At 43.9% G+C, this 13,325-nt stretch overlaps 1 protein-coding gene across 6 annotated transcripts in view; it reads right to left on the bottom strand.

Moving 5' to 3' along the window:
* The window catches only part of MET (MET proto-oncogene, receptor tyrosine kinase), a 92,570-nt gene extending 80,857 nt beyond the window's left edge, over positions 1–11,713 (bottom strand). For 2 of the 6 annotated variants that reach the window (XR_007905882.1, XM_051795407.1), the window contains exon 1: positions 11,178–11,339. Coding sequence is in view for 1 of the 6 variants with exons in the window: in XM_051795407.1 (XP_051651367.1) it covers positions 11,178–11,324 (147 nt within the window). In the remaining 5 variants the exon portion in view is untranslated. Of the gene's footprint in view, positions 1–11,177; positions 11,340–11,380; positions 11,487–11,615 lie in introns of those variants that run through there. The other 4 variants (XM_051795411.1, XM_051795410.1, XM_051795412.1 and 1 more) reach the window with 3 other exon arrangements.
* Positions 11,714–13,325: the final 1,612 nt, after the last annotated feature.

Genomic DNA, 13,325 nt, shown 5'->3' with positions numbered 1-13,325 from the left:
AGTGAAAGCAATGAAGTCTATATTTATGCCTTAGCTTAACAGAACACATCCTTTATCTGATACAAGAGCTAATAACCTGATGGTCTACTTAGCTTCATAGCAGCTTTTTGATAATCAAACAGGAACAATGGCAAGGGTAGTGTTCATTTCCCATCTGTGTTTGGTTAGGAGGTTATGACCTTTTCTTTTTAATGCTGACCTCGCTTTTGTCACCGCAAGTTTATGTTACTGCAATGCACTTTAACTGATGCCCTACTTTCACTCAGTTTAGAAACTGAGTTAATGACGACTCATTGGCATGACTGCTGCCTTGCTGCAAACCTGTGATTCATGGTCTCCTTCCAAGGACTTTACGGTATTGGTGTTCATAAATCCCCAAATGGCCTGGGACCAGCCTATCTGACATCCTGGCTCTCACCAGAGGCAACAGTGTCACAGCTGCAATCAGGAGAGTGGCTGATCTGCAGCAGCTTCAGCTCACTTTTTTTTGGCAGATGTCCCTCAGCAAGGGTCTGTCAGCCATAGCTTTTATTTTGAAATATTGTGCTGACCTTCAGAAGATGCTGAAAAGCTCAACAGTTTGAAGAAGGAGTTCAGGGATGGCTGATTAGTCTGAGTTTCTTCATGCTAATGGGATTTTTTTGTTTGATTCTGAAAAGATTTTTCAGCTGCTTTATTACTTTCTTTCAGCCTGTCCTCTCCCCTCATTTTGGGGATACCTGGGGAGCTTAAATGTGCAACTATTGCTCTTCAGGGGCTCTCATTTATACTGAGCCCAGAACCAGGTTTTGGACTTGTTCAGACCCTGGAATGCCTCCTTTGGGAATCTGGAGCTGGATTCAAGGAGTCTGTGAGATAAGCAAAAGGCTGTTTCCAAACTTCAGAGGGTATTTACCTTTCTCATAGGGGTGAAATGAGGATAAATGAATTCATTCTTACAAAACACCTTCAAAACACAAAAGGCTTAGCACTGTTGTTTAACAGGCATAGTACACCAAGGCTGAGCCTGCCATAAAGGGGTTGATTCAAAACTGTGGTCTTCATCCCCGAATGAACAGGTTGGCCACAGGTCTAAATCTGGGACGAGGGCTTGGCTGTGCTGCTCTCTGTCCTGTGCTCACTCCCAGGTACCTGCAGTCCCTGTCTGCACTCTCCTTTCCTTTTGCCATGAGATCCAGCATCCCACCCCATGGCCATTCCTTGCTTTCCTCCTCCTCCTGTCCCTGTGGAAAGATGCAGACAGTGGACATGAGTCCTCCTAGGCAAAGCTGTCCTGATGCTTTGGAGCCAAGCAATCTGGGAGGAAGAGAGGGGATGAAGCATGGTGCTGGAGGCTGCCTGTGAGCAGCAGGACTTGTGCCTGGCTCCATCCTGTCTGGGGACTGCAAAGGAGCTTTAGCTGGAGCTGTAATCCAGCTAGGACTGAGAGCCTCTTACTGCTCCACGTGATGTCTTCTCCTTCGGAGCTCCAGCTCAAGTGTGATCTGGGGAATGTTCAGCACAAACTACAGACACTGGTTAATCTAAGCACCTGAGAGCTTTGCGGCCAGTGAGTGTTAGCTTTCTGGATCCCTTTGTTGGACTTGTGCCCTAAACTCACTCTAAACCCCATTTTAGATGCCAAAGGAGCATCTCTGGATCTTACCCATAACTTTAAGCTTGGTCTGTTTATCCAAAACGAAAATAAAATGGCAGCAGTAAAATTGGAAATGTCAGTTAATGTATGTTTTTAATTTAGGACTTTATAGTACAACAATGTACTATAGTACAACAAAGTACCTCATGCTCCCAAGCATGAGGTTTTACTAAGTAGTTGAGATTTAATTCAATACTTTGGGCACTGAGTAAGATCACTGTCATTTTGCAAGAACATTTTCTTTTACATCCCTGCTCCTACTAAAATTATTGAAGTTATATTGTATTGCTTATTAGCACCATGTATGTTGTGTACAGCCAAAAAAATGGACTACTTGTGATTAATAATTACTCACTTGAGCATTTTAAATTTGAACAAGATACAGATGTTTGGAGTGATGATGGGACAGACTTGAACTCTTACACATCTAAGCTTTCCCTGGAAAGCCTGGTTTCAGACTTAAGCTTTGTCAGGATAAGCTATCTTAGCTTATATGAAGCCATCACCTTTTTCAAGACTTGACTCCACAGTCTTTATGCAAACAATATTCTCATCGATTCCTGTGATAGTTGAGCTGATTAAGGACTAGAAAAGGGGGTGCTTAAAACAGCCTGAAAGGCAGAAGATCTGTTGCAATGACAGAATCTCAATATTACCTCATTTAAAATGAGCAATAGATGATACAGGGTAAATACTGAAATATAAAAGACATAACAGGGATGATAGGTGCAGAAGAGTAAATCTTTAAAAATCTTATATATTGTTAATGAAGATAATCATTACTCTTTAAAAGACTAAATTAACCCACGTTGCATTTCCAAGTAACTAGCTAATGGATGCAGGCATTATCTTTTCATATCTTTGAAATCCCTATAAACCATGACTAGTCAAATATTTGACTGATGGGCTTTTACCCCTATTAATAGCATGTGATGGAGGTCTCGGTAAATAACCTACCTTCAGATTTCTCTTTTCCAGAGCAGAAAGAGGTATTTTCTGATTCTTTGTCCACCTCTTATTGCTCCTTGCTGCTTCCTGAAAGGCTTTTTGTGTTGTGAAAACAATTCACTGGTTGTTACCTTATTTTTGTGCCCTGCAGGGATTTTGGGCGCTACTCTCCTCAGATAAGCAGGGAGCTCTCCCACTGCAGTCAAGGGAACTTTGAAAGCCATTCCTGCTTATCTGCAGGCAGAGGTTGGCCCAGCTTGTGTTTCATTTACAAAAGAAGTGTGGTATCATTTGCATAAAAGGAGTTCTTTCAAAGCCATGTTATATGAAAACTTCTCAATTTGAAAACAAACAAACAAAAAACAACACACAGCAATTTTCAGGAAGCAGCAAAGTTGTCTCTGAGCTCTACCTCAGCTGATTTTATCATGGCAGCTCACATCTGAAGAAGAACAAACACATACTTATTTTCATAAACATGTTTTCAGAAGGAAAGAAAACTCCACAGAATTGGCAAACAGTCCTTGTAATGACCATGTAGGGAATTTTCTCTTTTTAAGCCCTGCAGGAAAAACACAGGATTCAGTTCTGCAATTAGAAGGTCATTAATGACTTCTGTGATTTCATGCACTCTTGTGCTGACTCTACCTTCACCTCCTGTCTGGCTCCCATTTCTCTCAACTTCTATTAGCACATTCTGCATTCAGAGCTTCTCCTCTCATGTAGCCTCCCATAGTTATCCAGGGAAAAAAAAGATACCTGTTGTTGGTCAGGTCTTTCTGAATATAACCAGGAGAAAGAATCATCCTTTTCTCACAAATGGACATGCCTTGCAATCCACCTCTTTTGTATACATAAGGTTGGGAAAATAAGGACAAAAACCGAATAGAATCTGATAGAAAGAATAACTGAATTCTATGAGATTTAATAGAAGATAAAATGTAATGGCATTTTAACATGTTGCAGTTCTGAAGCACAAACAGAATGAATATTAAATTTCATAGGATAATTCAAAACCTCATAGTAAGGTTTCCATGATGGGTAGATTCCATAGGATTTTCCCATTGTGGAAATTTGACTGATGAGTCGTGGTGGAGACCTGACAAGATCTTGAAAACATCACAGGAGAGGACATCCCCAGACAAGGAGCTATTTAATCCTCTGAGAAGGCAAAAGGACACAGCAAAATGCTGCCACCGTGCCATGTTCTCTGCTGATTCGTTTGTAAGGCCAGTGTTTGCAATACCAGGAGAAATAAGCATTTGGGAATTTCAGATTATACTTAATAAACACTAAATACTAGGAAATGAAGAAAACAAAGCAAAGCATAGAAATAAAGACAGTATACATCTGAGTCCCCTACATGTTCTCAACACTTGCATAGTTTCCAGTGAAGGTGAGAGAATTTACTTGTATGTGGACACCCTGAGTTTAACTAAAGGCACCCACATCTTGGTTGAGGGAACACTTCCATTCACTATTTGGAGGTGCTGCAAATACAAAGAACGATAAAACTCATTTTCATGCAGCACTCTGCCCTTTAACACTTATGAGAAGGCAACAGTAAAGTGGATGCTAAAGTTTTCCTTCATCAGAAGAGTTAAACAACAGTTAAAAGAGTTTTCAGTCATATGCTGCAAGCTAAATTGCATCTTCAAACATGAACAGTATTTTCCACTCATTTGAATGGATGGTAAATAGACTTTTCAGGGTGAAATTTGGATTATTTTCTCTGATGCAGAAATGCTTTATCACCCAGGGAGCTCCACATTGGCTCACTGCTTCACTGGAGCCCAATACTGTTTGCATTCTACCTGCTCTTTAAAATATTATTAATATTGCAATTGTATTTTTTTTTATTGCAGTTTTGGGTATTTGTAAGAATGATATCAAATACTGAGCATTAACAAGAAACATTTTCCCCCAGGAAATATATTGGCCTCTAATCCAAAGAGCAAAAGCAATAAACCTAAAGAGTTTAAGCAAAGGTTTTACAGGACAGTAATATATAACATTTAAAATTAGTACCCACTTTCTAGAAGTAGACAGGAAAACTGAATGTAAGTCCAGTAATTCATTTAACATTTTCAATGACATTCGGAAAGGACAATTAATCAACTTTTGACATGAATTCAACTACCAACACCTTCCATTGTCTTCAGCAAAGCTGCCTCTCTCTGCTTTTATCCTGCTTTCTCAGACCTAACTAACAGAATCTGGTATATTTGGATAAGAAGACACGTGCCATGAAGACACATGAAAATGATATAATAATAGCTATAACAGATACAGGGATATATAATAACAACAAATAAAAGGATCTGTAATTTCCATAACAGAAATCCTAACACAATTTTGACTCTGCAACAGTCTCAAAGATAGAGTGAAATTCGAGCCTGAGTTACCCCAGCATATGCCTAAGACAGACGAAGCTTGTGAAGTTATTTCAGTTTGTTCTTTTCTAGTCATGCTTTGGGACAACTCACAGATTTGGGACTTTTCTCAAAAACTGGGTTTACTTGGAAACTTGCTACTTTTATCCTCACGGGATCATCCATGATGTTGGTGTGTAGTGGGAAAGAAGCAAACCCCAATGCCTTAATAAAAATACCTCTGATGGTCCTGAAATTCTGTTAATTTAGTCTGGGTCAACCAATCCAAAAAGCACTCATTCACGATAAAGCTAAAGATAAAACAATAAAAAGTCATGTATATCTCTAGGCATTCATATGGCACAATAGACCTCTATCAAGCTTAAAACCACACTAGCTGGAACAGTTTCAAAACAAAGTAAAAGAAACATGAGGTTCAGCATCCAGTGCAAACAAACTAAAAAATAAACAAAGAAACTAAAGAAATATTATGTCCTAAAATAAGTAAGTTTGGAATTCTAACTGTAGGTGGCAACTGTTTTCATCTCCTCATTAAACATGCTCAGAAAGGATTTGTTTCCACAAAATTTAGACCAAAATAAGTAGTTCCTGCAAGACTTAAATTTTAGGTGTAAAAAGATACATCAACCTTTTATTGAAGTTGAAGAAGAGTAAATCCATTAAACAAATACTCTGCAAACACACACCAAGGCAGAGCTAAATGCAGTGTCCATGAAGAGTCAGTGGCAAAAACTCCCAGAGGTAACCATGAGGCCACAGTCTTGCTCAGGGTTCCTACCAGACAAGCAGCACAACCACAAAAGGAGGTAAAAAAACCAGTTGCCTAAGACCCACATGTGTTGTAGGTCTGAGCCTTTGCAGTGGGCGACAGAAGGACTGGAATTCAGCTGAGGGCATGTTCTGCCAGATGTGGGCAGGGGCAACAGCTGGCAAAGCTGGGCCTGGGTGTAGAGATCCCACACTGGGGCCATGTGGCTCTCAGCCCTAAGAAATGCTCAGTGTAATCAGTCCATTAGTCCAGGTTTCTCCCAGTCCCAGACAGTTGTTTAAAATGAGCATCATTTGAAGCAAGCCAGAAACCATTACACTGTATTTCATAAATAACTGTAACTTTACTGCCTAAATTCATGGTGGTCCACCCCTGTTAATGCTTACAGGCAAAATGCCTTTCTAAGTCTCATAACATCAACTCTCCCCTCTGAAGGGGGTTCAGCTATGGCATGTAGGGTGCAGAGGCAAGCTGCAAGGTCACAAATCTACACACCTCAGATACCAAGAGGTAGGAGTAATATATATGCTTTATTTTTTGGTCATCTGCCCATACCTACACAGCTGAAAGCCCTTCAGGTATTGCATGCCATCCTCCTGCAGTTGGGCCCTTGCCTGGAGGCCACCTGTTTGGCCACTCTTTGCTCTATGAAGAGAAGCAGAAAATTTTATGGGACTCTCTTCAGTCACAATCAAAGCTACGAATCTAGCCATTATACAAAATAAATTATACATTTGGCAAATTTCATATCCTTATGCTGAAAGAAAATCTGCCTGAAGCCAAAATTCTCCTGTGTAGGAAGTGAACAACTTACATTGTATAAAATTGTCAATAAAAATTAATTACTTATTGCCTAAATCTAGCTGTCTTTATAACTGTGCCACCTCAATTAACTGAGTCTGCCTGTAGAAGTGTAACTGAGAGGCCCCTGTGTTTCATCATCAACTCCAGAATCATGCTATTTTGAAAATAAAAGACCTGTATCCTGTCCAAGAAATAAACTCTGGAGGTGACTTGCCATGTTGCCATTTTGGATTACAAAAAAATACTCGGCCAACACACAGGGGAAGGCTTAATTCCAGCAAACACACACATAAACAGGAAATCTCTCTCCAGTCAGAAGGTATTTTTCCTTCGTACAATGGGGTTCAAAGATGTGTCATCATATAGTTTAAAACAATTGCTAAGGAACCTTACCATTTCCAATAGCTTAGGAATAGAGTTGGCTTCCACAGTTGAAAGCCTGTCCGAACTTGCATGGGAAGCACACAAACACTAACAAATATATGCTGGCTTAGGCCAATGCAGAGTTTTTAATCAATAATCATGTCAAGCTGGGGGACAGGGAGGGGAGGGAATCAATTTTCAGAAGGCAAATGGTAACAACTGTAGATTTAATCAAATTGCAGCTGCAATCCCTTACTATTCTCAATATTTTTGAAAGAAAGTAGCTCCATGGCAAAGAATGAATTTCAATAAATGTCACACACTTAGGTTTATTGCTGAATTTTTAAATTTATCAAGCTAGGTCACTGATCCTTCGCAAAAATGATACCCATACATGTCAAAAAGATTCTGATATTGTTTAGTTGGATAAACATCAAAATGAAGAAAATACAGTAGAGGAAAGCAACTTACATAAAAAATTGTTGTTTCTCCATGACTACAGTAAAAAAAGATATGCCAGTGTGACCCTTCAAAGAAAGGTTAAAGCTGCAATGCACACAACAAAATGGATTGCTATCAAATACCATAGTGATGGCCACAGTGTGAACACTTGAGCAAAATGAAAATCTTCTGAAAGCATTTGGCAATTTTCCTTTCACATGCATTTGCAACCAAATTTATCATGAATTCATACAAGAACCTTCTGGTGCCTTCCAAACAAAAGGACAATTGCATGTTCATTTTCTTGGGACAAGCAGAAGAGACTATCATGGAGCTGTAGGATGCACAAAAAAAGTAGGTTGTGTAAGTACTTTTGGCTTATTAAACAAAACTCTTCTATTATTGACACCTACTTGAAAAATTAAATGTTCTGTGGCACTGGCCTCCCTGGAGACTGGTGCGCTGGTGGGAAAGGCAGAGGAGAGGAGTTTCAGGCCATCCAGTGCTTCCCTGTTTGCACTGCATGCACCCTGTGCCTGGTTTACGTGCACAAAGCCTCTCCTTAAAATATAAGCACTATCAAATCCTTAAAATTTGAGGGTTATATACTCCTCAAATTCTTTATCTCCACTTCCATTTTCTACTCTCATATTTCATATACTCTGTTGCAACTTATTCAAGGAAAGTCCATCTGAGCCAAGGGGACTCAGTCACTATCCAGCCACATCAAGTGACTGAAAAAGATCACAGCGTGATGGAAAAGTCTCAGAACAGATCAAAAAACAATGCAATCTACTCATGAACACTGTTTCCTTCAAAGGAGTTATATCCTACACTAATTTGGTCTGTTAACTTTACCTCTCCTTTCTTTTTCTAATGTTTAAAATTGGAGGAAAAAAATACTTTATCTTCTTGTACAACATCATAGTTTTCCTCAAGGCAAATAGCTTGGCAATTTGCTAGATTTGTTAATGCTAGAGGAAACAAGTTAGCACACATACCATGTGTTTGAATGCCTTTGGAAATTAGATTGAAACACTGATTTGATTTCCTAAAAGGTATCTTCAACAAGGCAAGGTTAGAGATTTGGAGAGTAATGAGAATTTGTGTGACTTCAAACAGCTCTACATAAAACAGACCTGATATTCTGGGGGGAAAAAGGTCACCTAATTATTCGTTTCCTGAAGGCCCTGTCTATACTACATTTCCCCTGGGTAAGAAAACTGATTTAAAAATGGCTTCTGGTAACATGCTTGCATCAGTTGCTATGTATGAGATATAGATTTTTAAAACCATTGCTAAAAAACCCACAACATTTTTCAAGAGAAAAACAGAAACCTTCCTGACTCGGCTGTAGCAAAGAGGTGCCCTCCACAGAGTCCTGCACAGAGCTGTGGCCCTGCCTCCTTGGCGATGGCATGCTGCTCAGGGCCACATGGCATGACCATCAGTGGCATGTTGCGTGGGCTTAATTTCCAGATACAACCTTTGCATAGGAGGCAAAAATCACAGGCAAAAATCTGCTGGCCACAGCAGACAAGATGCACAGGTTGATAGCTCTGCTAAGGGTAACAGCCTAATGAAATATGAAATTGTGCCACTAACTCAAAGGCCAGACGAGGTAGCAATAGGGAGGTGGAAACCCTGGACACAAGGGTTTCACAGACACCCACCACGAAGGTGTCATTGCCACCCAAAATCTTAGGAAGGTGTGTTTGAAGTTTCCTTTCACACACTGCAACCCATTCCTTCTCCTTTGCACCAAACCGATCCTTGTAACTTCCTACTGAGTTTTGTGTTTCTGTAGTTTCAGAGAAAACTATTCAGCTACCCTATCACTTCCTTGTTCAAGAAACGGTATGTAGCACTGAGAGAGCCCAAGCAGGATTTCCCTTATGCTAGATATTCCACAAACACAGATGGAGACGCAGAACCTCTCCTTGCTTTCTGCCTAAAGCAAAGAAAGTCTAGACACATCCCCACCACAAAGCAATCGCGGTACAAAGCAGATCACCCAGTGCTCTGGGACTCCACTGCTGCAGCTCTGGCTCTCTGGCTATCCCAGCACGGCATGCTGCCGGCATCAGGTTCCCTTTGCAGCGGTGAAGGCAAGGCTGCTTGCTGCTCTTGTTCTACAGCCAGCTGTGCCAGTTAGTCTCTGGAGTTCTGGAAGCCAGATTTGGGAGGCAGCAGGCTTTGGATTTCTCATCTGAGATGAAAAATACAGAGCAGGCACTTGCAGATCATGTAAGAATAAAAGTAGGTGGGTTGACCCCCTCAATTGCATTGGACCAGCTGGAAGAGGCTAAAGATCATCAGCTGAGGTACCAGAAAACCATAAATACAGGAAAATCAGCTTGAGAAAGGCAGTCCTGGGAGGACAACATTTGCCACTCAGTTTTGCATTCATAAGCCTTTCATTGAGCCTCTGCTGAATTTTGGCTTTCTGGCTGCCTTGCTCTGACTCAGTGAGCTCCCATCCATTTCCACCAGAGCAAACGACCTCTACAAACCACTCTCCAGCCACAACATGTGCAATTTAGTTTACCAATAAAGAACCCCTATGCAGTGGTTACCCTTTGAAGAGAAAAAAAAAAAAAGAAAAGAAAAGCCTTACATGATAATAAAGCCAATTCATTCCCTCTCCACCAAAAAGGCACAGAAGTTGAGTCTCTTTTCTACAAATAAAGAAATGAATCTTTTACAAAATATTCCATTTTCCAAATGATTCAGTTTGTATTAGAAGACAGTTAGAAGAAGAATCATACAGTGCTGAAGAAGGATAAGGGCACAAAGAACAAGCAATACAGTCATTCTCTAAGTTACTTTGTTTTCAACATGCAGCTCCTGCCAAAGGCTAGGTTTTTGCTCTCACAGTGTATGATCTATAAACATTTAACCAGCTCTCTGAGAAACATGTGAGACACTTTATCTTGCATGATTATGAATCCGAACCTCTCAGATCTCAAAAAAAAAAAAAAAGAAAAAAAAAAGAAAAAGACACAATAAAAAAGAGACACTGTCCTCTTTTTTGATGTCGGATAATGTAAAAAGCACCTGTAGGATGAAAGCAAATGAACTACCACACAAGGCACAGGTTCTTAGGGAAAAGCATGCACTGCAGCTTGAATAACCCCCTGCGGATTACACATGCACAGTTTGCTAAACAACACTGCTACTTGATTATTAATCCCTATTTTAAGATGTATGTGCAAAACTTAATTTCTAAGGAGTGCATTCAGTATTTATAAAAACAAAGACCATCTAATTTAATGCTTACATGGAAACCGTGGTGGAATGCCATTGTATGGAGCAAATTGTTTATCATTTGCAGCAAATTCTGCTTTAAAAAATGAAAAAAAAAAAAAGAAAAAGGAAAAAAACCAGCCCAATCGCGTGGAAGACTGTGAACGCCACACAACCATAAAGTACACATGCCTAGCTTGGGGAATCCTGCAGGCTCACCCCGAGACCTGCGCCTCACGGAAGACGGCCGGACCGGCCACCACAAACCCACACCTTAGGGCCACCGAGCTGGAACTTCCAGGCTGCGCTGCCGGACGCTGCTCCGCCGCAAGCCCCGGCCCGCGAAGCGGGGAGGGGCGAGGAGGGCAGCGGCTCAGCCCGCGGCCAAGGGGCCGCTGCGGACGGCATCCCGGGAACCGCTGCCCGCTCTACCCGCGGAGCGCAGCCCGGGAAGCGCTGCCCGCCCTGCCCTGCCCTGCCCGCGGCAGCGACGTCGCGGGCGTCCCCGGGTGCGAGCGCCCCGCGGAGCGCGGCCGGGCAGGGGCGAGCCGGCGCCGCAGCCCCGCACGGCGCTTACCTGCCCCGCGGAGCCCGGCCCGGCGCGGAGCCCGCCTGCCCCGGGCAGGGCAGCACGGGCGGCCGCGGGCGCCGCCGCGCTCCCGCGAAGTTCCCGGGCGGGGCACAACATAGCACCGTGCCCGTCCTTCCCCCGCTCCCGGCTCATCTCGCTCCCCGCGTCGCCCTGCTCGCCCCGTCCTCCCCGCGGCTGCCGGTCCTTACCGGAGCAGAGCGGAGCGGGCTGCGCGCCGGCACCGCCGCCGGAGGGGCGAGCGCTGCTCCCCGGCGGGCTGGGCTGGGCTGGGCTGGGCTGGCTCCGCAGTCCTCGACCGGCAGCCGGCCCAGCCCGGGCGGGCGGGGCAGAGCGGGGCGCAGCCCGGCGCACCTCCGCAGCCCCGCGCTGCTCTGCCGCTCCCCTCCGCCTCGCAGACTCACCCTCCCCCCGGCCCCGCGCTACCTGGGGGCGCGCCCCGGCGGGCAGGGGCGTCCTTCTGTCCCGCACGGCACCTGGGCTGCGGGGCGGCTCTGCGCGCCTTTCCCTCCGGTGCCTCCGCCGCGCTCGTGGCGGCTCCCAGCGGTAAATCAGCCGGTCCCCGCGCTCCCTCCGCCCCTCCGGCGCGGTCCTGACCTGCTTGTGACTCACCACATCCCAGGAGCCCGGGTGCGCGGCGGGGAAAAGGAGGAAGGGGGCGCCTTCTTCCCTCCCTCCGTCTCCCCTTCTTCCTTTCCCCCATCCCTCTCGATCAGGCGCCCCTAGCCCGCGGGCAGGAGGGATGGTTGCCGCTCCCCAGACGGGGAAAACCGCTAGGGGACACTTGCTAAACCTTATCGTGCACCGGGGCCAAGTGGGTACCGGTAGTGTGCAGGCACAGCTTCCTGCTGTGCTCCTGGCCGCTGGGCACCCGCCGTCAGGTGTCAGCGCTTGACTGATGCTAAAGCCTTACCCTGAGAGGTCAAGATATAGGTACCTGCAGACTTGTCTCTGGACCCCCCAAGTTGTGTAGCAGTGAACAAATTTAGCCCATACTGCTCCATCATGTCAGTGATGACTGTGCTCTGAATGTCTGTCCACAGACATTGAAGTAAATGACCTCAGTTCACAAGGCTGTCAAATAGCTCTCTCTCCCCATATATGCTTCCTACAGGGTACTAAACTGCAGAGGTTGGTGTTTCTCCTTCTCAAGGTTTGCAAAACAGATGGTGACTTCATCTTTCGGAGGTGCTGAGAAACTGAGTCATGAGCAATGCAACCCATGCAATGTTCACTTGTGGAGCTACTGAGGGACTGCAAGTCTCAACACTGGGGCCTGCACAAAAGGATCCATCCTTTTTCTGGTAACAAGTTTCAGCAGCTACTGATTTAAACCAGATTTTAAGTGAAAGGCTCCATATTCCAATAGAAGTTATTGGAGACATCCCTTTTTCCTTTGCTTGCTTCCTTTTTTGGCCCCAACTCTGCTCCCCTTAATCATACCATTTAAACGGATGAATGTTTTTCATGAGTAAAGTACAAGGAACTGTAAGAAACACTGCCCAGTTTCATGATTAACCATGGGAAAAATGTCAGACCTTACACAAAACATTTTAAAAGGAACATTAAATAGAGTATTGTATTTGCTTTAGGCCTTGGATGTCACCATGATGTGTATATAGACAAAGCTGTACATCGGAAAAAAATGTTTTTAAAAAGCAATTAGCCAGCCTTCTGCTAATCTTCAGCAGCATCACTTTCACAGTCTCCTCTTTCCTATGGGCTTTTTGGAACTAGTGATGAAGACATCTAATCTAGCTACAAGCTGATTCTTTGCAAAAACAACTGTGTGATTGAGGGCAGCCTGCCCCTCCACTTTCCCTCACAAGGAAGTTGTAGACTGCAATGAGGTGTCCCCTCAGTCTCCTCCAGGCTGAAAGGCCAAGTGACCTCAGATGCTCCTCATATGGCTTCGCTTCTAGGCCCTCCACCACCTTCATAGCCATCCTTTGGACACTCCCTAATAGCTTTATATCTTCCTTATATTGTGGTGCCCAAAACTGCACACAGTACTCGAGGTAAGGCTGAATATTCAATTTGCCATTGACCAGACCCCCAAGTCCTTTTCTGCAGTGCTGTTCTCCAACCTTTTGTTCCCTAGTCTGTACATGCATCCAGGGTTGCCCCGTCCCAGGT

This window comes from Manacus candei, unplaced genomic scaffold, assembly GCF_025592945.1.
Source record: "Manacus candei isolate 608988 ecotype Guabito, Panama unplaced genomic scaffold, ASM2559294v1 h1tg000043l, whole genome shotgun sequence".
Classification (NCBI taxonomy): Eukaryota; Metazoa; Chordata; class Aves; order Passeriformes; family Pipridae; genus Manacus; species Manacus candei.
Note: the sequence above shows the minus strand (reverse complement) of the source record. Positions and strands in the feature narration are given on the sequence as shown.